At 41.1% G+C, this 24,927-nt stretch overlaps 1 protein-coding gene across 1 annotated transcript; it reads left to right on the top strand.

The window, feature by feature from the left end:
- Positions 1–4,075: 4,075 nt before the first annotated feature.
- Positions 4,076–23,786, top strand: LOC147334801 (protein NLRC3-like). Its single transcript, XM_086275123.1, has 10 exons — positions 4,076–4,127; positions 5,378–5,515; positions 6,430–6,549; positions 7,554–7,632; positions 8,762–8,948; positions 9,097–10,915; positions 14,937–15,113; positions 16,147–16,320; positions 22,598–22,644; positions 22,820–23,786. The coding sequence occupies exons 2-10, from the start codon at positions 5,427–5,429 to the stop codon at positions 23,341–23,343; spliced, it is 3,216 nt and encodes a 1,071-aa protein (XP_086131249.1). The 5' UTR covers positions 4,076–4,127; positions 5,378–5,426; the 3' UTR covers positions 23,344–23,786.
- Positions 23,787–24,927: the final 1,141 nt, after the last annotated feature.

Raw genomic sequence — 24,927 nt, forward strand, 5'->3', positions numbered from 1 at the left:
TCCTGAATCAGTCTTATTAGGTAATGTTCAAATAATTTTATCATCCCAGTGTTTTCAGTGTGGGAGAAAGTACTCAGGGCCTTCAAGTTACACACTATGAAAGGCAGCAACAAGTTTAATGTTCAGAAACCTAAAGTATGTATCAGCAGCAGAATGGAGCTAAAAATAAATGTTTGTTTCAGTTCTATGAAGCTTTGAGTATTTTGGATCAGTAGCACTGCTGTGTTTGTTGCATCATATTGCTGTAATTGTTTATATGCTTTATATATTCTGAGGTAAGTTGATCTATAGTGTTACATCATATTCTATAAGGATGTTATGTGTTTGTATACTTTCTGCCCAGTTTGACCCATTTAGCAGAAGTCAGCCTGTTTAAGGCTTTGATATCTTTTCAGTATGACTTAAAGCAGTTATGACATGGTCTGATTTTCTCACCCAATAAAGAAATATTTTATATATCAGTCTACTCTTCATTCTATCAGAAACAGTTATCACAGCTTGTACATTTTCTTTTTACACATATATGTAAGCATTGAGCCAAATTTAGTAATGCCAACATATTACAAGAACCGTATTTGTCTCTTATATACAGGGAGTGCAGAATTATTAGGCAAATGAGTATTTTGTCCACATCATCCTCTTCATGCATGTTGTCTTACTCCAAGCTGTATAGGCTCGAAAGCCTACTACCAATTAAGCATATTAGGTGATGTGCATCTCTGTAATGAGAAGGGGTGTGGTCTAATGACATTAACACCCTATATCAGGTGTGCATAATTATTAGGCAACGTCCTTTCCTTTGGCAAAATGGTCAAAAGAAGGACTTGACAGGCTCAGAAAAGTCAAAAATAGTAGTGATGGGCAGATGAAGCTTCATGAAGCACTGAAGCTTTTCATCCAATTGGTTCACCCCAGCGCAAAGCTTCTTGAAGCTTCATTTGCTCTAGTAGGACACCTACTGGACGTAAAAATATTAGTTGGCATGAATTTGAAGAGTGTGGCCTTTTGCACACAGCCTGTAAATGTCAACAAGAAAAGGAGTGTGTAAAACATGTATATTGTAGTGATGGCAGTATACTGTGTATATTTATACTGGCAGTATGGAAAATGATCATTTGGAAATGCTTAAAATGGAAATGATCATTTACTGTGAGGTGAGGTGTGGTTGGGGTGTGGACAGTGGTTGTGCTTTTGTAACGTTGAGGTATGGACAGCTACACACTGAGGCGTCAGTCCTGCCTGTTCACATTTTATTCAGTAAAAACTACATTTTCACTGCTTTTATGACCTTTTTAGTGGGGAGAACATAGCTAGGATTTAATAATTTAACAAATCTTTTAAATCCTTTGTCCTCCACAATGCTAACTGGCTAGGAGTCCTCAATCACCATGCTAACCAGGTCTTCATCTATTTGAGATTGTTCTCCTGAGGAAAGACAATAAAGACGAAGCACAAATATAAATATCACACAAGTAACTTATAACAGTTGTATAATATTGTTATATCATTTAGTAACATTACAGCATGCTATATTATCATGGCATTTGATGGCTCACCTGGTCTTGCTCCATAATCGGTGTTCCCCTTATTCTCATGCAAAGCTCTGTAGTGCCTAAGCATGGATGAGGTGTTGTTGTTATATCCCAGCTCCCTGGCACATAGCAAACACTTCACCTTGTACAAAAGTAACGGCGCTTAACATAAATTGTATTGCACCATCAGTATTATGAAAATACATCTTCTGTAGAAATTTACATACCTTGTTGGGAGGAATAAAATCAAAATGTTCCCACACAAGGGAGGACATCCTCCTCTTCTTAGCTGGCTCCATTCTCTCCTGACTTTCCTCACTCTCATAAACCTCCAAACTGTCTCCAAACTCTCACTAACCGCAGCTCTCCATCAAACACCCACATTTTGAATGAAGTCTGAGGGGTTTATATCTGTCATATCTCGCGGCAAAGTTCGAACCACTTCATGAACCAGTCACGTGGTACAGCCGGGCAGCGAGGCTTCGGACGTCATCATTTTCAGCTCCTCCCATAAATGAAGCAAGCCTCGATACGCGCATCGCGGAAACGCCCCCTCAATTACTCGACACACGCTTCGAAGCCTCGATACAGAACGTCACATCACTAAAAAATAGTGAGATATCTTGCAGAGGGATGCAGCAGTCTCAAAATTGCAAAGCTTCTGAAGCGTGATCATCGAACAATCAAGCGTTTCATTCAAAATAGTCAACAGGGTCGCAAGAAGTGTGTGGAAAAACCAAGGAGCAAAATAACTGCCCATGAACTGAGAAAAGTCAAGCGTGCAGCTGCCAAGATGCCACTTGCCACCAGTTTGGCCATATTTCAGAGCTGCAACATCACTGGAGTGCCCAAAAGCACAAGGTGTGCAATACTCAGAGACATGGCCAAGGTAAGAAAGGCTGAAAGACGACCACCACTGAACAAGACACACAAGCTGAAACGTCAAGACTGGTTTTTCTAAGGTCTTATGGACTGATGAAATGAGAGTGAGTCTTGATGGGCCAGATGGATGGGCCCGTGGCTGGATTGGTAAAGGGCAGAGAGCTCCAGTCCGACTCAGACGCCAGCAAGGTGGAGGTGGAGTACTGGTTTGGGCTGGTATCATCAAAGATGAGCTTGTGGGGCCTTTTCTGGTTGAGAATGGAGTCAAGCTCAACTCCCAGTCCTACTGCCAGTTTCTGGAAGACACCTTCTTCAAGCAGTGGTACAGGAAGAAGTCTGCATCCTTCAAGAAAAACATGATTTTCATGCAGGACAATGCTCCATCACACGCGTCCAAGTACTCCACAGCGTGGCTGGCAAGAAAGGGTATAAAAGAAGAAAAACTAATGACATGGCCACCTTGTTCACCTGATCTGAACCCCATTGAGAACCTGTGGTCCATCATCAAATGTGAGATTTACAAGGAGGGAAAACAGTACACCTCTCTGAACAGTGTCTGGGAGGCTGTGGTTGCTGCTGCACGCAATGTTGATGGTGAACAGATCAAAACACTGACAGAATCCATGGATGGCAGGCTTTTGAGTGTCCTTGCAAAGAAAGGTGGCTATATTGGTCGCTGATTTGTTTTTGTTTTGTTTTTGAATGTCAGAAATGTATATTTGTGAATGTGGAGATGTTATATTGGTTTCACTGGTAAAAATAAATAATTGAAATGGGTATATATTTGTTTTTTGTTATGTTGCCTAATAATTATGCACCGTAATAGTCACCTGCACACACAGATATCCCCCTAAAATAGCTAAAACTAAAAACAAACTAAAAACTACTTCCAAAAACATTCAGCTTTGATATTAATGAGTTTTTTGGGTTCATTGAGAACATGGTTGTTGTTCAATAATAAAATTATTCCTCAAAAATACAACTTGCCTAATAATTCTGCACTCCCTGTATAACACATCTGTATATACACTGTCAAAGATACTTGTCTTTGAGTGAAGATTTAAGGTGATAGGAATTTTGAATAAATGCAGCTTGAATCTGTACTGAAGCTCAGTGAACAACACAGTTGAAGTTCACTGCTGTAATATATCATAATAATATGACAATATATATAATATTGGCCATATTATATTTACATTACCAAAGTGAGATGACTTTAGTCTCATGAATAACATCAGCTAATTGTTATTTACTTACTCGCTTCTGTCAGTCTGCCCCAGGGCAGCTGTGGCTACAACTGTAGCTGCCTCCACCAGTGTATGAATGTGAGAGTGAATGAATAGTGGTATTGTAAAGCGCTTTGGGTGCCTTGAAAAGCGCTATATAAATCCAATACATTATTATTATTATTAATCTTGAAATGACTGTTCAGTACAGAAATGAAGGCCAACAACCATGTTTTACAGTCCCGTGGTCTCAGCCTCAGATACTCAACTAATCAAAAGACATTTTTTCTCCTTCATTTCTGTCAAACAATGCTGTATGAAACGTTCCTCGCGGTTAGTGTCGTCCCATTTCACAAGCCTCTCACTTCCGCACTTCTCGTACTTCCTTGTACCCTCCCCACGTAGTCCGCGAACTGCGCGTACTACGAAGGTGCGGTCGCTGGATTTGGAGTGGAGCTTGTTGTTCGTGTGTGTGTTTGGAGAAACTGTAAGTTTGCTTTGTTTCCTCCTTTAACTGTTTGTTTTTAGGAACGTTACTGTTTGTTCATCTCATGTTTGATTTCTTCACACGACAAACTGTGTGTTTTTATTTCCGGTCTCTCCATTAAAGTCAGTCTGTAATGTTTTCCTGGCTAACGCTGACACACTAAATGCGACCTGAACTCAAGTGGATAAATAAAAAGTGACTTCGTAGGTTACAGTTTTCATAGCTGTATATTGGATATAGATCATACATCCTCTGCTTAAAAGTGTTTCGTCACAAACTTTTGGCTCTGGTCCAACAAACTATTCACAAACAAATAGAGGGCGGTGTGTGGCGGACTTGCTTTTCAGGAGCTCCTACCGACAAACCAGCAAATAAACACCGATTTCGTCATCTGTGACATTTGGGAGGTTTCCTCAAACACATTCCGTCAGTCGTGTCGCTGTTTACAAACAAAACATTTAAAGATGTCGCGAGTTTACCTGGTGATGTGCTCAGAAATGAACTGGACCTGATGCAGTAAAATCCTAAATGTTTCATTCAGCTGTAAAATGATGACAAATGTTAAAATGTCAGAGCTGGATTTTAGAAATACTTCGATACAGTGTTACTGCATTTAGATTATTCTTTCTGGTATAATAGTTCAACTGAATGCATTAAGCTCTGAGCTGTACTTTAATAGTTTTCCATATGAATCTATGCAGTTAATGAGTCTAAAATCAGGACTAACTTTTATTTATAACTGTTTGTTATAAATAATTCTACAGAAGCTCTGAGAACGTCTTTGATCAACATTTCTATAAATCCTCCTCTAACTCCCTGATCCTGATCACCATTGTTATCCAGACCTGTTGTCCTGTTCATGATCTCAATAAAGTTTGTTTGAAAAGAAAAAAGCCTGCAGCTCTCAGCCTGCACATTATCAGCATCAAGGGTTTTGAATACCAGCCAGAAAATTAACTTTTGGTTCAGTTATCTGATCAAACACACCTTATTCAATACCTGAGCACCTTGTCTAACATTTGCACACACGGGAACACACTTGTGTGTTTCTTTGTGTTATTGTACCTTAAATTACATAGTAGAAGTAGAGCAGCTGATGGCAGCTTCCTCTGCCTCACACTGCTGTCTGACTACATTCAGCTGACACTGAGATGAAGCAGGAAAGAAGCAGCTGATATTTGGACAGCACACATGATGAAAAGGAGGATTTCAGTTGATGTGCACATGAATGATTTATGTTTCCTCTGCAGGTGAAGGTAGAAGGTTTGTGTGAGCTGACGTGGATGTGAATTCAGCAGCATGGATCAGTGTGAGGACAGAGAGGAGGGAGTCCCTCCCTCTAAAACCACTCTGTGTGGGGAACATGAGAGCCAGACCAAAACTCAGAGGTGAGATGACCATTGATGGGTCTGTCTAGCACAAACCCCTTGCTGGAACAATCAGAGACTATTCTACTGCAGGTAGCAAAGCATTAGACACCAGGCAGAAATCTTTGTGTGATCTCGTGCACGAGGGAGAGAACTGTGACGAGCGCTGTTCCTGCCGCTCAAACCCCTTACACAGGCATACATGTGAACAAAGTAGTATGTGTGGTAAATGGCCTGTATTTGTATAGCGCCTTACTAATCCCTAAGGACCCCAAAGCGCTTTACACATTCAGTCATCCACCCTTTCACACATTCACACACTGGTGATGGAAAGCTACATTGTAGCTACAGCCACCCTGGGGCGCACTGACAGAGGCGAGGCTCCCGAACACTAGCGCCACCGGGCCCTCTGACCACCACCAGTAGACACAACGACCGAGACTGTCCAAGCCGGGGCTCGAACCCGCAACCTTCCGATTACAAGGCGAACTCCCAACTCTTGAGCCACGATCACCCCGAGTTGGCTGCCGCTCCACAGCTAAGCCACGATCGCCATGTGTGTCAAGATGTGAACGACTCCCCAAAGCTGGTGCCAGGAGTCCAGTGGTCCACCTAAACAAAGGACTCTTATTCTTAAACAGATACAGAGTAGGTGTCCTCCTATACCATAAATCAGTAAGAGAAGATACGACCTCTCTCATCACCTTAGGATGTGTGTGTATGCCAGAGTGCTCTGGGAGGCACATAGAGTCTTTGCAGACTGCTAAGGATCAGACATCCTATCAATATGCAATCGATTATATAACTAAGCATATATGAGTATATGTTTCTAAGCATGAATGACAATCCAACAATATAAACCTAACAACCATCTCTAACTGCCCATGACTCTTCTCCATGCCACAGTTCAGCACTCATATCACATTTATTCACAGGAAGAAACGAGGAACTAAACGGAAACACGAACCTGAACCCAGCTGTGTGTCCTCAAAGAGTGACCGGTCAAAGAATTTTGAAATTACCTTTAAATCAGGCGCCTGTTCTCCTGCAGAGAGGTAATGTGTGTCTAAATGTTGTTGTGACTCAGTGTCTGTGAATAAATCCTCCATCATGTTAAATGTCAGCTCAGCTCTTTTTCACACACATGTCTATGTTCATATGTGACGCAGTGTGTGTTGGAGTGTTTCCCCAAACACAACAGTCAGAGTGTAAAGAGTGGATGTTGTAGGTGTTTCTGTAGTGAAGAGGCTGAGTGTCTGTAGGACTCCAGCTGCTCCAGCAAGTGTCTCCTTTGTGCTTTGCTTCAAACACAGTGTAGGCAGGAGCTTCCACTCAGGTGTTTCATGTGTGAACTGATTCATATAAGACATTCATACCAGAACAGACTGTGAAATGCTTTAAAAATCAGAAAAATTATTTAATAATAAAATAATTTAATTTAATGGACTTTAATTTAATCATCTAAAGTCCATTTAGATGACTTTAGATGATTGTGTGACTGATGGTGTAACTCCATCTGTCACACCAGAAATATTTTAAGGTGACTTAAAGTCAGAATTAGTGACACATGAGACCTGAAATTGAAATCTGAGTCACAGACCACTCCCAGGTCTCTTACTTTATGGCGTTGGTTCAGAGGAGATCGGTTTTATGTATAGTTTCTCTCTCCAAGCTTTAGACCCTTGCTTGTCTTGACCGATTAGTTTAAAAAAAAGTCATCCAAAGTCTTTGATTGCATTGCTGTTCACTTATGTATATTTTTATAGCAGTATGTTTTTAAAAACATACTGACATGACAGAACAATAAAACAAAAAATGCCTGTCATGTTTGATTCAGGGAGTTTGGATGGAGACCATTATTTAAGTTGTGTGTTGCTGGTGTTAAGATAATAAGAGTATATTTGAGAGGAAGTCGCTGACCTGTCTTCATAGACCACAGAGAACCTTCTCAGAGCCAGGTGGAAGTGGTTTTTGTAGGACATCAAGGACCAGCATTCCCATAGGTAGCTGTTTATACTGTTTTGTTGTATTATTCATGTTCTTCATGTTTCCTCCACAGATTGGACCAGGAGCACTCAGAGGTTCCCAGTAGTCAGTCTGCCCAGGAGCATCAAACACAGCTGGACTCCATATTTAGGGTTTGTGCATGTTCAACAACTTTTACATCTTTCACAGCCAAGTCCATGTTGTGACTTGAGATGTCAGTTGTCCTTAAAAAGAAACTTGGTGGTCAGATCTCTGCCTTCTCTAATCATTGTGCTATAATATGTTAGATTTATAGTTAATCCTTTTGGCCCTTAGCAGTAATGGTCCATGTGAATGGTTTTTTTAGTACTGGTGGTGGAAAACAATTGTAAGCACAACTCAACACTGTGTAGAAACAAAACATAAAAATTGAAACTGCCAAAAGAATGCTGGACTATGCTGTTGTATCTGTACCAGTGCCTACTTTTACATGTTATCCTTCAACTGGTGCATGTGTTGGGAGTGTCCACTGAATTATGTGGGCCACATAGATAACTGGAAAACACTGAAAACTTGGTCTTTGGAAATCAGTCTCACTTTGGTCAGCTGCAGCACTGATATCAATATATTTCTGATCTTTTCAAAAGGAAAATATATAGCCCAGAGTTTACATTGCACTGAAGGATTGTGGGTACAGTTTAATCAATACTAATGACCTCAGCTCTTACTGTCGACAGTGACAGTAATAATTGTGCCACAATATAAAAAATGTTCCAGCAGCTGCATATTGGAGGTCATAGTACCTTCTTATCCTAACAGAGCACTTGTCTCTCAGACTGATGGCTTACTTGTATTTCCTAAAGTTTTCAAAAACAGAATGGGAGACAGGACCTCCAGCTGTTAGGCCACTGTCCTTTCAAACCAGTTTCTAGTTCTGATTCAGGAACGAGACCTCTAACTTTAGGATTAGTCTTCAAACTTTCCAACTTCCCTTTAATAATTATCGCATGAGCTTATTATTAGGGCAGTTGATTTAAAACCACTCTCTATTTAAATTATGCTACTATAAGCTAAAGCTGCTGATGGATTCCACATGATGCACTGTGGTTTTCCTCTGTTGTCCTCTTTTTTTTAATACACACATCTCTCTATGTCCTGAAAATTCGTAGGTTTTTTTTTTTCTTTTTTTCTTGTTCCTTTTCGTTTGTTCTGCTTTGTTTTAGTTTTTTCCTGTCTTTTTTCACTGCCTAACCAATCAATGTTTATGGCTGATTAAGGTTTTCATATCAAATTCTGTTCCAGGTCCTGGAGGACAACATCATCACTTTTGTGAAAAGTGAACTGAAGAAACTCCAGAAGCTTCTAAATTCAGAACAAGAGAGTCTAAAGCAGGGTGAGGAGAGGAGCAGCAGTGAGGCTTTTGTGAACATCACACTGGACTTCCTGAGGAAAATGAAGCATGATGAACTTGCTGACCTTATAAAGACCAGTAAGAGGATTTCTCTGAGGATTTAAGAAGCTGGCTAAATTAGATTTTTTTAAAAATTAAAAAAAAATGAAGTAATAGACTCACATGTAATCAAAAAGTGCATTTGATTTTTCCATGAATGATTATTTTTATCTATTGTTTATTTTAGAAACTTTCATTAGGGATGCCCATTGGAGCCAGGTTGAACTCAAATCTAAGCTGCAGAAGAAGTTCCAGTGTGTGTTTGAGGGGATCGCTAAAGCAGGAAACCCAACCCTTCTGAATGAGATCTACACAGAGCTCTACATCACAGAGGGAGGGACTGCAGAGGTCAATGATGAACATGAGGTCAGACAGATTGAAACAGCATCCAGGAAACCAGACAGAGAAGAAACAACAATCAGACAAGAAGACATCTTTAAAGCCCAACCTGGAAGAGATGAACCAATCAGAACAGTGCTGACAAAGGGAGTGGCTGGCATTGGGAAAACAGTCTGTACACAGAAATACACCCTGGACTGGGCTGAAGACAAAGCCAACCAAGACATCCAGTTCATATTTCCATTCACTTTCAGAGAGCTGAATGTGCTGAAAGAGGAAAAGTTCAGCCTGGTGGAACTTGTTCATCACTTCTTTATTGAAACCAAAGAAGCAGGAATCTGCAGCTTTGAAGACTTCCAGGTTGTGTTCATCTTTGATGGTCTGGATGAGTGTCGACTTCCTCTGGACTTCCACAAAACTGAAATCCTATCTGACCCTAGAAAGCCCACCTCAGTGGATGTGCTGCTGACCAACCTCATCGGGAGGAACCTTCTTCCCTCTGCTCGCCTCTGGATAACCACACGGCCTGCAGCAGCCAATCAGATCCCTGCTGACTGTGTTGACATGGTAACAGAGGTCAGAGGGTTCACTGACCCACAGAAGGAGGAGTACTTCAAGAAGAGATTCAGAGATAAGATGCAGGCCAGCGGGATCATCTCCCACATCAAGAAAGCTCGAAGCCTCCACATCATGTGCCACATCCCAGTCTTCTGCTGGATCACTGCTACAGTTCTGGAGGATGTGCTGAAAACCAGTGAAGAAAGAGAGCTGCCCAAGACCCTGACAGAGATGTACATCCACTTCCTGGTGGTTCAGGACAAAGTGAAGAAGGTCAAGTATGATGGAGGAGCTGAGACAGATCCACACTGGAGTCCAGAGAGCAGGAAGATGATTGAGTCTCTAGGAAAACTGGCTTTTGATCAGCTGCAGAAAGGAAACCTGATCTTCTATGAATCAGACCTGACAGAGTGTGACATCGACATCAATGCAGCCTCAGTGTACTCAGGAGTGTTCACACAGGTCTTTAAAGAGGAGAGAGGACTGTACCGGGACAAGGTGTTCTGCTTCATCCATCTGAGTGTTCAGGAGTTTCTGGCTGCTCTTCATGTCCATCTGACCTTCATCAACTCTGGAGTCAATCTGCTGGAAGAGGAACAAAGAAGTAGAAGAACAACTAAGACGTTTAAAGTATTTAGAAAAATTAGCAATTTAAAATCTCTCCACCAGAGTGCTGTGAACAAGGCCTTGCAGAGTCCAAATGGGCACCTAGACTTGTTCCTCCGCTTCCTCCTGGGTCTTTCACTGCAGACCAATCAGAGTCTCCTACAACGCCTGCTGACACAGACAGGTAGCTCACAGACCAATCAGGAAACAGTCCAGTTCATCAAGAAGAAGCTCAGTGAGAATCTGTCTGCAGAGAAAAGCATCAATCTGTTCCACTGTCTGAATGAACTGAATGATCATTCTCTAGTGGAGGAGATCCAACAGTCCCTGAGTTCAGGAAGTCTCTCCACAGATAAAGTGTCTCCTGCTCAGTGGTCAGCTCTGGTCTTCATCTTACTGTCATCCCAAGAAGATATGGGTGTATTTGACCTGAAGAAATACTCTGCTTCAGAGGAGGCTCTTCTGAGGCTGCTGCCAGTGGTCAAAGCCTCCAAGAAAGCTCTGTAAGTAAATATCTTGCCTATACTTTCATTTCTTTAAATGCTGATTCAAATTGACAACACACTAGACCAAAACAATTAGAAATAGATAAAGTGATCAATTAATTAAAACACAAATGGTATATTACGTTCCACAAACTATGACTCTGTTCAGTGAAATGATTGTCAGCACTCAGTTGTGTCAAGTGTGTGAATGAAGTTGCGCTTCATTCTCCTGCTTACTGTTTTCATATTCATAACAAAAACAGAATTTAGTCTTGAAAGTTTCATGAATTTAAAAATGATGGTGGTGGCTGGCAAGCTGTAAATACCTTCCTGGTAGTGAAAGTGATTACACTATAATTATGAAGACATTTGAGTATCTCACTTCCATCCCAAATCTGTCACTGAAACAATCCTAGACCTTCTTTAGTTCAGCTACAGGGTCAACTGGTTGGTCAACAATGATGTTAACATGGCAGTCCATGGAGTCAACAATAACTTAAGCCAGCCTGCTCTTTGTGGATTTTAGTTCCACTCTGCTGCAGGACAAGCTCTGCCAGGTGAATGTGCCTGCTCCCATCTGCAGTTGGATCACTGACTTCCTGTGTAACTGAAGGCATCACATGAGACTGGTGTTGTGGAATTTTCTGTTAATAAAGTCTGCAGTGTGATAGCTGCGGTCAAGCCTTTTATTTCTGCATGCAGGAGAGCAAAAAGACAGCAAAAATCACAGTTATGAGAGCTCTGCCCCTGAGACAATGCAACGTCTCTTTTATAACTGTCACGACGGGACTGAACAGACTCACGCACAGGCTCTAGGTCATAGGTGTCAAACTCTGGCCTAATTACATTTGGCCCGCGAAGCCATAACAAATTACTATTAGAGCTGGCCTACTGGTATTATACAGCTAATATATATATTGTTTAGTATTAAGCTTTGCTTGTTCCATATTCAGTTTTTCAGCAAAACGTGTTTGAGTCCATAAGAAAAGATTAATTCTTATATCTGGAGGAATAAAAATATTTCAATAAATATTAACGTTAGCCCGCGACTTTGTTCCAGTTTTAAATTTTGGCCCACTGTGTATTTGAGTTTGACACCCTTGCTCTAGGTCTTGAAAGCACAAGAGTAGGGGTGGGCGATATAAACGATATACGACAGAAACGATATAAATTTGGCCAACGATAGAGATTTTGACTATATCGCTCTATCGCGATAGCGCATGTTGATGATGTCATCAAGCTGCGCCTGTTTTGGTCGAAAGCATCGCAGCGGCTAAAACCATTATCATCTGCAAATTATAGCGGGCGACAGTCATAGCAAAGAGATGAAGCACTTTTGAAATATGGGGAAAGCGAAAAACTGCGATTCCTCCACTTCCGTAACATTGATTCATTAATGTTGAATTCTCTCGCAGCTGTTCTATTCCCATGTTGTTGCAGTACATTAATAACTAACCTCGTATTGTGGATGAATAATCTCAGTTGTAATCCTGACTGAAGTTTGGCCTGTGTATAGCATCCTGATATGCGATTGCATTTGTCCCTGACCACCAGAATCCCTCACGTTAACTTTTATCGAGTGGAAAAAAAGTTGGCGTTCATCCTCCAGCTTCACTGTGCTAATGTTATGCTAACATAGCTGTGTCGCTAGCAATCACATAGCACAACATTATATACCAGGTAGTCCAACTTCAGTAACCCTACAAACGCCACTGCTGTTTAGTTTTCTGTCTTCATTTATGTTGGAAGTGGTAGCAGAGCTGTACGTTTTAATTAGTTTAAAAAATCCCTCAGTCAGAACATGGTATAAAATGTTTAGGTGTAAACTAGAGAGCTAACTTCCTGTTAACTTCTAACTCCGTTAAATTTAATAAATTCTGTTTTCATGGATGCATGGATGTAAAACTTAATTGTTACACCCAATAAAGCAGCAACATTGATGATTTAATTAAAGATGAAAGAATTTAGACCGTTTTTAACTCTTATTGTTCGTTTGACTTTGGGACCTGAAATGGGCAGAGTTTTGGACCCAGATTACTCCGCGAAGCTCCTCACTACGGCAGCCGTAATGCTCTGACAATCCATCAAGAAAAGTTGTGCTAAAACATTTTTTAACAGATTTCTGCACACCAAAATTGGTTCGAGGTCAGTAACCACAACCAGAATTCATACATAAGGCACACTCTCGAGAAAATTAAAGGATTTTAAGTGTGCCTTATAGTGTGGAAAATACGTTATACAGAAGAAAAGAATATATCGCGATATATATCGTTACCGCACATGCTTCAAATTATATCGCGATATGAATTTTAGGCCATATCGCCCAGCCCTACACATGAGTCTTTATTACAATACACCAGGTGATCTATTTACAAAGGTGAGGGGGAAGCCGGGCTCCGGGGGTCCACACATGAACGGGAAAGACGCCGAAAGTCACACACACACTCCGTCTACTCCTCACGCTCCTCTTCACACTCCAATCACTCAGGTAACACAGGGGTTGGTCCAGGGAATCTGTACACAGACACAAGAAGGGATTATAAAGGCAAATCTCTGAGAAAACACTCTCGAGGTAACTGAGCTGGGGTTACACTGACGAGGGTCGGCAATGAGAAACACAGAGCTGCCATATTATAAAGGAGCTGGAACACTCTTGTGATGAGCCACAGGTGCGTGATCGTGACCAGGTGCGTCGGTCAAGGGCAGGAGCCCACAGGTGAGCAGAGGGAGGAGGGAACGACAGGAAGGGAGAGAGCAGGAACAAAAAAAGCAAATAAAAACATATGTAGCCATACTGAGCCGACCGGATAGGCACAGGGACCCTGACAATAACATCACAGAACTCCTTCAGGAGTCTTCACAGTTACAACAGTTCCTTGTGCCACCCACGCTGTTGGGCAGAGAGCAACTCCCACCGTCTATGTTCCAGGAAGCATCTGGCACTGATTTTCCTTTCATTCTTCTATATAGTTAAGCAGGCTACATCAAGTCATATTGACACACACATCCTTCACCTAAGAAACAAAAGGCTGTACAGTAGGGGAAATTCTAAGCACCTAAATCTAAATATGAGAATAAACTGGACATTTTCCATCACACTGGGCAGGAATTTGTACTTTCTCCCCTGCTGTTCTCCATGTATACAAACCAAGCCACATCTCCAGCCCCCTGTCTGTCAACCTCCCAAAGTTTGCAGAGAAAGTTTGCACCGAGATAACAACCTGGAGCTCAGTGCAGTCAAAACTATGGAGACGATTGTTAACTTCAGAATGTAGCCACAGCCACCTTGGGGCACACTGACAGAGGCGAGGCTGCCGGACACTGGCGCCACCGGGCCCTCTGACCACCACCAGTAGGCAAATGGGTGAAGTGTCTTGCCCAAGGACTCAACGACCGAGACTGTCCAAGTCGGGGCTCGAACCGGCAACCTTCCGATTACAAGGCGAACTCCCAACTCCTAAGCCACGATCGCCCATATTTAGCACTTGTAGCTTATGCATGGGTGTAGTGAGAATTTAAAGTGTAAGACTGTCACAGTGGTGAGATATTCAGTATATGGAATACTAAACTTGTTTATTTTGTATTAAGTTGTGTTATATTGTATCAACACCTTCTCACTCCCAAAGTGTAACATTTTACAAATCTTCAGTATTTCGCTTTCGCCCTCCAACACGTCCCTATATTACGAGTTCATGAGAACCGTGTGAAGTGAATCTCCACATGTACGTTTATTTTACTGTAATTGCTTTGGAAAACACTATCTAACACGATCAAGGTGATGGTTAAGGTTAGGGCTGGAATACACGACTGTTACATGTATTACTGCTGGGAGCGTCAATCTGTTGCTTTCCATCCAAAACTTGGCGCGTATCATAGGAACAAGGAAGGTTACCTTTCCCGTTCCTGAGGAACGCCTCGGGATGTGACAAATCGTCGGTATGTTACGCTGTAGGAATGGGAACGGGCTCATTATATGAATGGCTTGTTGAAACAATTATAAACAACAATAATACTATTTATGACTAAATCTGTCTTTCAGACTGGGCAGCTGTAACCTTTCAAACAGAAGTTGTGAAGATCTGTCCTCACTGCTGTCCAGCTCCCAGTCCTCTACTCTGAGAGAGCTGGACCTGAGCAACAATGACCTTGAGGATTCAGGCGTGAAGCTTCTGTCTGAAGGACTAAAGAGTCCACACTGTGCTCTGGAAACTCTCAGGTGAGATCAAGCATTTCATTTTTATTTTTTTTATCAGTTGACAGAATTAACAAATTAGTAATAGGTTAAGAAAATAAATGGATGATGAAAAAGATTTAATAACTGCTGATATTACATTACTATCTCTGTATTCTCTTCCACTTATCCTTGTCAGGATTGTGAGTGCGCGCGCGGGAGGGGGGGGAGCCTATCCCAGCTGTCATAGGGAGAGAGGCAGGGTACACCCTGGGCAGGTCACCAGCCTGACGCAGGACTAACACATAGAGACAGACAACCATTGGCACTCAAATTCACACCTATGGGCAATTTGGACTGTGGGAGGAAGCCAGAGTACCTGGAGAGAACCCACACAAACATGGGGTTAACATGCAAACTTCACACAGAAAAGAATATTAACCAAAAATTCTGAAATAAAATGTCACAAAAGTTACAACTTGATTTATATTCCATTGAGGGAAATAAGTGTTTGAGCCCGAATCAAAACAGTTGGACTACCTATACTATCCTAGCAGGGTCCAGGTATCACCTCATGATACCAGAAGTGACCATAGCTAAAATGCAAAACTAGTGAAAAAAAGACAGTCATAAAAGATGATGAAGGTTCGTGGTGGTGTCACTGACAAGGTCTTTAATGGACTGGATGCTACTCTCTGATTAAAACGTGTTGCTTTCATTCATTTATTTGAACAGTATGCACAGATACAGCTTCTTAGAATTGCTACTGCCAAACATCTCTGTAGATAAAGTTCCATAGCACTCATGATACATGCTCAAACTTTAGACCGTAAAGGTTTTTTCTGAAAATTGGAGCTAGTAGAGCAGAAAATGTAAAAATAAACATTAGGTAATTTGAAATGAAATGACCCAGATGTTATTAAACAAGTTCACACAAGAGGCGTTATCAGGTGTGAATGGTCGCTTTTCTTTTAAAAGCTAGAATGAACTTCATGGATGGTTGGATAACATTGTATCTCCACTAAAATAAATAAATAAATTGTGAAAGTTTTTAATGCAGTGTTTTGTGTGTCTGCAGTATGTCAGGCTGTCTGATCACAGAGGAAGGCTTTACTTCTCTGACCTCAGCTCTGAGCTCCAACCCCTCCCATTTGACAGTGCTGGACCTGAGCTACAATCATCCAGGTGACTCAGGAATGAAGCAGCTGTCAGCTGGACTGAAGGATCCACGCTGGAAACTGGACACTCTCAGGTAATGTCTGATAGAGGAGGAAGAGCTGGATACATTTCCTGTGTCCTTCACTGAGTTGCTAATTGACATTATGTTACAAATTTGCCTACTGGTGGTGGTCAGAGGGCCCGGTGGCGCCAGTGTCCAGCAGCCTCGCCTCTGTCAGTGCGCCCCAGGGCAGCTGTGGCTACAACGTAGCTTGCCATTGCCAGTGTGTGAATGTGTGTGTGAATGGGTGAAAGACTGAATGTAGTGTAAAGCGCTTTACAAATGCAGGCCATTTACCATGCACAACCATTTATTGTTCATTCTGAATAGGACACTGGTCTAGTTTAAAAAACATAAGGAAATTAATTAATTAATTAATTAATTAATTAATAATGAGATATTTATGAAAGTATACTGCAGTAACCTTTATAGGAGCAATGATAAATGTGAGAGTGATAACATATATGCTCTATAGCTGCAGAAAAGGCTAACATTGTTATCTTTTTACAAAAAAACAGCTAAACATAAGAGGTTTTTGGACAAAGTGTGTGTTCTCCATTCTTTAAGCACCGGTTCGAGCACCGTTTAAGCACCGGCACTGTTTCAAAAGTACCGGTTTAGTACTGGTATCGGATAAAACCTAAACAATACCCATCCCTAGTTCCAACACATCTTTACTCGCAATATTTTATTGAGTGATTGTGGATACAGTTTACAAAAAAAGAAAAGATAAGGGAAACACAAAAACTGTTTACATTGAATACAAAACAGAACTTCTCATGTTAGAACAAAAGTTAAAAGAAATTTACAAAAAAACTACAACCCAGGAGGGAGCTTGATACAAACAAAAACTTTCCTTACAAACCACACAGAAGTTAGCTGCAACACATTCCCATAAACACAGCCACACATCAAACCTCTATGGAAGAAGAAAATCTGTTAGTCAGTAGGAATGTTCTTAAATTGAAGGTTAGAGAAGTTTGTCAGAAAAGGAACCCAGATTTTATCAAATGTGCCCTTTTGGTTCTGGGTGGAGCAGTGGATCTTTTCAAGACTGAGACACGACATGAGGTCAGCAAGCCACTGAACATGGGTGGGTGGGGCAGCAGCCTTCCACCTCATCAAAATGGCACGCCTAGCCAGAAGATAACCAAAGGACAGCACCCGATGGTTTGCCCCAGTAATATACTTATCATCCTCACCCACTGTACCAAAGAGAGCAAGTAGGGGGTTGAGAGTCAGTTTCAGCCTGGTAGCCTTGTTCAGAGTGCACAAAATCTCCTTTCAAAAATTTGCCAAGGCAGGGCAGGTCCAAAACATGTGGGTAAGATTAGCATCATCAGACCCACACCTGTAACAGTGAGGGTCTTAGCTAGGATAAATCTTAGCTAATTTGGATTTAGATAATTGGGCCCTATGGACTACTTTCAATTGTAATAGGGAGTGGCGAGCGCAGAGTGGCGTGGTTTTTACCAGAGTAAGGACTGAATCCCAAACGTCATCTGACATAGATATACGCAACTCCTCCCATGTGGATTTTAAGCCTTCAAAGGGAGCTGAGGTTACACTGCACAGTTTGTTATAGATGCGGGAGATTATAAATTTGCCTGATAGTTGCAAAATAAGGAGTTCGTCCAGTAAGTTAACAGCTGGAGATTCTGGAAAATAGGAGAGGTGGGATTGCAAAAAAAATATCTGAGTTGTAAATATCTAAAAAATTGAGTTTTGTGAAGAGTGGATTTTGCTAGCTGATCAAATGATGCTAGTTTATTGTGTATAAAGAGATCTTTAAAGTAAATTATACCTGCTCTAAACAAGACTTTAAAAACAAGTTGTCCAAAGTTGGCGTGAGGAATAGGTGATTTGATAGGATGGGACTTTGAAGTGAAAAATGATTAAGGTTGAAATGTCTCCTGAACTAAGCCCACAGCCTGAGGGAGTGCTGAATTATTGGATTAGATGTAAAGTTGTCAATGGATAGAGGGAAAGAACCCAGAGAGAAGACAAGAGAAATACCCTGAGTTGAGTCTAACTCCATTGTCAGCCAAGTGGTGGGGCCCACACCCTCCCAAGACTTTAACCAGTAGGTGAGGGAGCGAATATTGGCAGCCCAATTGTAAAAGCTAAAGTTGGGGAGTGCCAGACCCCCGTCAATCTTAGGTTTCTGTAAATGCACCTTAGCTACTCGAGGTCGTTTACCCTTCCAAATATAGGAGGAAATTATAGAATCGAGGGTTGTAGAGAAAGACTTGGGGATAAAGATTGAAATAAGTATAAAAACCTAGGAAGGATATTAATTTTAATTGAATTAATTCATCCAACCAGAGTTGTGTTCAGGGATGACCACTGTAGTAGGATTTGTTTGAGAATCTTCAATAGTGTAAAAAAGTTGGCTTTGAGAAGTTGTTTATACTTTCTTGTAATTCTCAAGTAGGTAAACTGCTCTTTGACCAGTTTAAAAGGGAAACCAGACAAATCTATTTGAAACGCTTCTTCATTTAGTGGACAAAGTTCACACTTGGACAGATTTAATTTATAACCAAAGACGTGACTGAATCTGACTGAATGTGAGTAGTAACAGTGTAGACGGTAGGGAAGTATGTGGATTTGAAATATAAAGCAATAAATCGTCAGCATAGAGAGACTTTATGTTCAGTTTGACCTCTTTGTATCCCCTGAACAAGTTTACTGCTTCAAAAAAAGCATTGCTAAGGATTCAATAGCTAGATCAAATAACAATGGGCTAAGGTGGCAACCCTGTTGTGTGCCTTCTTTAAGGAATAATTTTGATTTCTGGCTATTAGTGCAAACTGAAGCAATAGGAGACAAGTATAGGTACTTGATCCATGAGATGAAATTGAGACCAAACACAAATCACAGCAAATAAATAGTTCTATTCTCGACAATCAAAAGCTTTCTCTGCATCAAGGGAAAGAACACATTCTGGAGTGTCGCTGGATGGTGTGTACGGAATATTGAGAAGGCGACAAATGTTGATGTTTGTTAAATATCAACACTGATGGAAGACAACACACTGCTCAGTAGACCATTTCACACTTTATTCTCTTACAAAATTACTTCTAGAAGGCAGATGCGTCCTGCATGACACGCTGCTGCGGATCTCGAAATGGTGGTGTGCGCTAACAGTTTTTATTAGAAGCTGTCCCACTCTAGTCTAAACAACAGTGTTACACAAGCATTCAGTAGTCACGTTGCATAGAGTTATTGTCTATTAGCTGCAACACATCTTTTGCAGCCAAGCGTGGGCGAGAGTCTCCTGCAAACGTACTTCTAAGAGAGTGACATGCTGTAAGAGCCTTTATTATTCGGGGCCGTGTCCACTTAATACTACACTATATAATTATATGACACTTTAGTTAATATAAAGCATAGCATTGAGGCAATTCAAATAATTTCATCTCAACATGTTACAACATATCTTGACAAAGCTTCCATTTCATCCTGCATGGTGATGGAATGGAACCAACAGATCAGACAAAATGTCCTGACACTTTCAATGAAGGTTTAATAGAAGGCCAGTAAGATATTATTACTGATGCAAAGGAGTTCAGTTTTCTAAGGAGGTCCATTGTCTGGTTGCACCTCAGCATTGGAGGAGAATCTCAGGTGGTTGTTGAAGATGGTCTCAAAGTACTTGTACCTCTTCATGATCTCTACTGGTGACCCATGGATAGTGGTGGAAACAGCCCTAGCCAGCTCCTTTTCTGCTGGAAAAGGTCACTACCATCTCTTTGGTTCTGCTCACATTCAGCTCCAGCTGTGATGAGTCACACCATTCATCAAACTGATGAAGCGAAAGAATGTGAGCAGTGGAAAATGAATACGGAGGCAAGCAAAAGAAAAATAAGTGACTTGAGAGAGAGGGAGAGAAAAAATGCAGTCAAGTAAAAATCTAAATACACCCTTACTGTTCAAGATAAAATAACAGCCAGATGTTACTAATCAAATACACCTGATTAATTGATCATCAGCAAGTGTGAGCACCTCTATAAAAGCAGATGTTTTGGCAGTGTTGTGGACAATGCTACAGGAATGGGTATTCCAGTAAATTCACCCGGAGGTCAGATCATGCAATCTGCTGAGAAAGCACAAAATGTAACGTTTGAAGAGTAAAAATTATGTGGAAAACTTCAAACTGTATCAGGTAAAACAACAAATGTACAGGGAGTGCAGAATTATTAGGCAAGTTGTATTTTTGAGGAATAATTTTATTATTGAACAACAACCATGTTCTCAATGAACCCAAAAAACTCATTAATATCAAAGCTGAATGTTTTTGGAAGTAGTTTTTAGTTTGTTTTTAGTTTTAGCTATTTTAGGGGGATATCTGTGTGTGCGGGTGACTATTACTGTGCATAATTATTAGGCAACTTAACAAAAACAAATATATACCCATTTCAATTATTTATTTTTACCAGTGAAACCAATATAACATCTCCACATTCACAAATATACATTTCTGACATTCAAAAACAAAACAAAACAAATCAGCGACCAATATAGCCACCTTTCTTTGCAAGGACACTCAAAAGCCTGCCATCCATGGATTCTGTCAGTGTTTTGATCTGTTCACCATCAACATTGCGTGCAGCAGCAACCACAGCCTCCCAGACACTGTTCAGAGAGGTGTACTGTTTTCCCTCCTTGTAAATCTCACATTTGATGATGGACCACAGGTTCTCAATGGGGTTCAGATCAGGTGAACAAGGTGGCCATGTCATTAGTTTTTCTTCTTTTATACCCTTTCTTGCCAGCCACGCTGTGGAGTACTTGGACGCGTGTGATGGAGCATTGTCCTGCATGAAGATCATGTTTTTCTTGAAGGATGCAGACTTCTTCCTGTACCACTGCTTGAAGAAGGTGTCTTCCAGAAACTGGCAGTAGGACTGGGAGTTGAGCTTGACTCCATCCTCAACCCGAAAAGGCCCCACAAGCTCATCTTTGATGATACAAGCCCAAACCAGTACTCCACCTCCACCTTGCTGGCGTCTGAGTCGGACTGGAGCTCTCTGCCCTTTACCAATCCAGCCACGGGCCCATCCATCTGGCCCATCAAGACTCACTCTCATTTCATCAGTCCATAAAACCTTAGAAAAACCAGTCTTGAGATATTTCTTGGCCCAGTCTTGACGTTTCAGCTTGTGTGTCTTGTTCAGTGGTGGTCGTCTTTCAGCCTTTCTTACCTTGGCCATGTCTCTGAGTATTGCACACCTTGTGCTTTTGGGCACTCCAGTGATGTTGCAGCTCTGAAATATGGCCAAACTGGTGGCAAGTGGCATCTTGGCAGCTGCACGCTTGACTTTTCTCAGTTCATGGGCAGTTATTTTGCGCCTTGGTTTTTCCACACGCTTCTTGCGACCCTGTTGACTATTTTGAATGAAACGCTTGATTGTTCGATGATCACGCTTCAGAAGCTTTGCAATTTTGAGACTGCTGCATCCCTCTGCAAGATATCTCACTATTTTTGACTTTTCTGAGCCTGTCAAGTCCTTCTTTTGACCCATTTTGCCAAAGGAAAGGACGTTGCCTAATAATTATGCACACCTGATATAGGGTGTTGATGTCATTAGACCACACCCCTTCTCATTACAGAGATGCACATCACCTAATATGCTTAATTGGTAGTAGGCTTTCGAGCCTATACAGCTTGGAGTAAGACAACATGCATGAAGAGGATGATGTGGACAAAATACTCATTTGCCTAATGATTCTGCACTCCCTGTATTATGTGTAATCAAAATTTAGAGAAAACTACAAAATATATTGGATCTCCAAGATTTAAAGATAACATTCAGTTCCCTTCAGTCTGAAATTAATTTACTGTTTCAAGGCTGTAGCATTTGTCTTTTAATATGTGGTGCTAGTAGTAGTACTAGAAATAATAATAATAATAATAACAATAATAATAATAATAATAATACAAATTATTCCCCTCCAGTTGAAGAACATCTCACTAAAAGTAGTCAGGAGAACTGAAGGATTATCATGGTCACAAAATATATTTTCAATTGAAATGCTCTTCTTATTTTTAAGACACTGAACACTAAAGTAGTGGAGCTTTGAATCTATGGATTTATTGTTATCTCAACCAATCCAACAACTTCTTCAAAGAACAGACAAATCCAGGATCAGTCCAAATCATCAGCAGTTTGATCCACGTATGGATTGAAGTGTATTTGTGAAAATGTTGGACTGTTCCTTTATCTGTGTGTAAATAACAGTATGTGTATGAGAACCATGTAATGTCCATGTGTGCATGCTGAAAGTCTGACCATCTTCCTCCTTTCAGGGCGGAGCCTGCTGGAACCCAATGGTTGAGACCAGGTCTGAGGAAGTGTAAGTGTGCTTTTAATGTGATTCATGAAAACAAAGCAGCACACATTCAACCATCTTCAAACTGTCACATAACTCATTCACATCTCTCATGTCAGGAGTCATCATCAAAGTGTCAATCAATGAACAGATGATGGATCAATAACTGCAGCTGGATTGTGTTTGTTCTCTCCATCAGATTCCTGTCAACTCACAATCGACACAAACACGGTACACCCAAACCTCAAACTGTCTGACAACAACAGGAAGGTGACACGTGTGGACGAGGTTCAGTCATATCCTGATCATCCAGACAGATTTGATGTTTGTTATCAGCTGCTGTGTACAAATGGTCTGACTGGTCGCTGTTACTGGGAGGTCGAGTGGAGAAGAAGGGTTGAGATAGCAGTGAGTTACAGAAGTATCAAAAGGAAAGGAGATGGTGATGACTGTGTGTTTGGAGAAAATGATAAATCCTGGAGTCTGAGGTGCTCTGATAATGGGTCTCATTCTGTCTGGCACAATAGCAGCAAAGTATCCTCTGCCTCCTCTGTCTCTAACAGAGTAGCAGTGTATGTGGACTGTCCTGCTGGCACTCTGTCCTTCTACAGAGTCTCCTCAGACACTCTGATCCACATCCACACCTTCAACACCACATTCACTGAACCTCTTTATCCTGGATTTTGGTTCAGGTCTTCTGGTGCCTCAGTGTGTCTGTGCTGAGTTAAATGTAAAGAGTGTCCTCCAGTTAGGGAAACACTCTGGCTGTTCAAGAGATAGTTCAGTCTGTACATGTCTGTCTCTTTCATTCAGAAACATGATTTCAGATTCATGGATTCAATCCGTTCATGTTTTAAACTGTTCTCAATGATTCCTTGTAAACTTCTTCCTCTTCGGTCCTTTAAAGATGGAAGCTACCATTGTTCCAGAATCCACATGTTGTTTTTTTGTCTTTTTCCATTCAAAGTTTCACAGTAAGTAAAATGTATTTATGTAGCGCTTTTCACAGAGAATATCAGTATGTTGTGTATTTCTGAAGCTCAGTTCACAACCAGCTCCTCTGTATTATAAACAAAACTGAGCTCATTAAAATGCATCCAAGTGTTTGATTTCTCTTTCTTAATGGCATTTTACCATCATGACTGATTAAGTGGACATCCAAAAGTACTCAGTGTATAAAATATTAAAGATATTCAGCATCTCTCATGTTTCTGTCATTCTATAAAAACACCTGGTCCAACTGGTCCAATCAAAGAAACATGAACTTCCATATCATATCAATACGTACGGCTATGATGTCACGAACATCTCCTTGAACTCTAAATCAGTGTTTCCCAACCACTGTGCCGCAGCACATAGGTGTGCTGTGAGAAATGATCAGGTGTGCTTAGTACTCTAAGCCAGCGGTCCCCAACCTTTTTTGCGCCACGGACCGGTTTATGCCCGACAATATTTTCACGGACCGGCCTTTAAGGTATCGCGGATCTGTCCTGCGTGCTGCACAACAACATTGAATATTTAGTATTTACTGCTGTTTACACTTAGCTAGATTAATGCGATGGTGTTGTGTTTAGTATGTTGCTTTGTTTTTTTTGCTTGTTTTCTATTCTTCTCTCAACAGGTGATCCAGGAGATTTTTATTTTTTTTCTCCCCCCTTTCTCACTGTCCCTCTCCCCTTCTGTTTTTCCTTTCCTTCCTCTTTCTTTCTTCCTTTCCTATCCCTCACTCATGTCTGTCCCGTCTGTAACATCTGAAAATAAAATATAATAAATAATAAAAACAAAGATCGACCAAATGGACCAATACGGCAATGCCACGATGATCCATTTGGCAAAGTAAATCCATTGGGTATCCTTGTTGGTCTTCAGACAACAATTCTGATGGCTAAAGAACCAAATGGGACAGGCAAAAAAAAAAAAAAAAGGTGTCGCGGATAAATACAACAAAATAGAACTAGTACCGGTACTGAAAAAAAGAAGATTTATTCATAACACACGTGAAAAGACTCAGGAAAACTGAGTTAACGATAAAAACGATAACAAAATAACGCTGAAAACCAATAAAAACCCTGAAAACCATACATTTCACACCTGAGCCTCAACTCTCGCGGCCCGGTACCGGTCCGAGGCCCGGGGGTTGGGGACCGCTGCTCTAAGCCACCGGCTGAGTAACGGGTAGAACAATTACATTCTCTTCCACTAGAGGGCAGTACAACTATCTGATCTAATTGAATGGGTTCCCAACTGCCAGTAAAACAAAAGAAGAAATTACATAATAGTCATGCTGTGAGAAAACACGGTCCGTAA

The sequence above is a fragment of the Aulonocara sp. 'chitande type north' Nkhata Bay genome, linkage group LG3 (assembly GCF_057382095.1).
Source record: "Aulonocara sp. 'chitande type north' Nkhata Bay isolate Kocher_YH1m ecotype deep benthic linkage group LG3, A_spYH_male_GT1.1, whole genome shotgun sequence".
In the NCBI taxonomy this organism is placed as follows: Eukaryota; Metazoa; Chordata; class Actinopteri; order Cichliformes; family Cichlidae; genus Aulonocara; species Aulonocara sp. 'chitande type north' Nkhata Bay.

Excerpts from the sequence above, each read along its gene's own strand:
- LOC147334801 (XM_086275123.1), top strand. The coding sequence starts at position 5,427 with ATGGATCAGTGTGAGGACAGAGAGGAGGGAGTCCCTCCCTCTAAAACC. Across the intron at positions 7,633-8,761 it reads AGCTGGACTCCATATTTAGG|GTCCTGGAGGACAACATCAT; the intron begins GTTTGTGCATGT and ends ATTCTGTTCCAG. Across the intron at positions 8,949-9,096 it reads TGCTGACCTTATAAAGACCA|AAACTTTCATTAGGGATGCC; the intron begins GTAAGAGGATTT and ends TGTTTATTTTAG.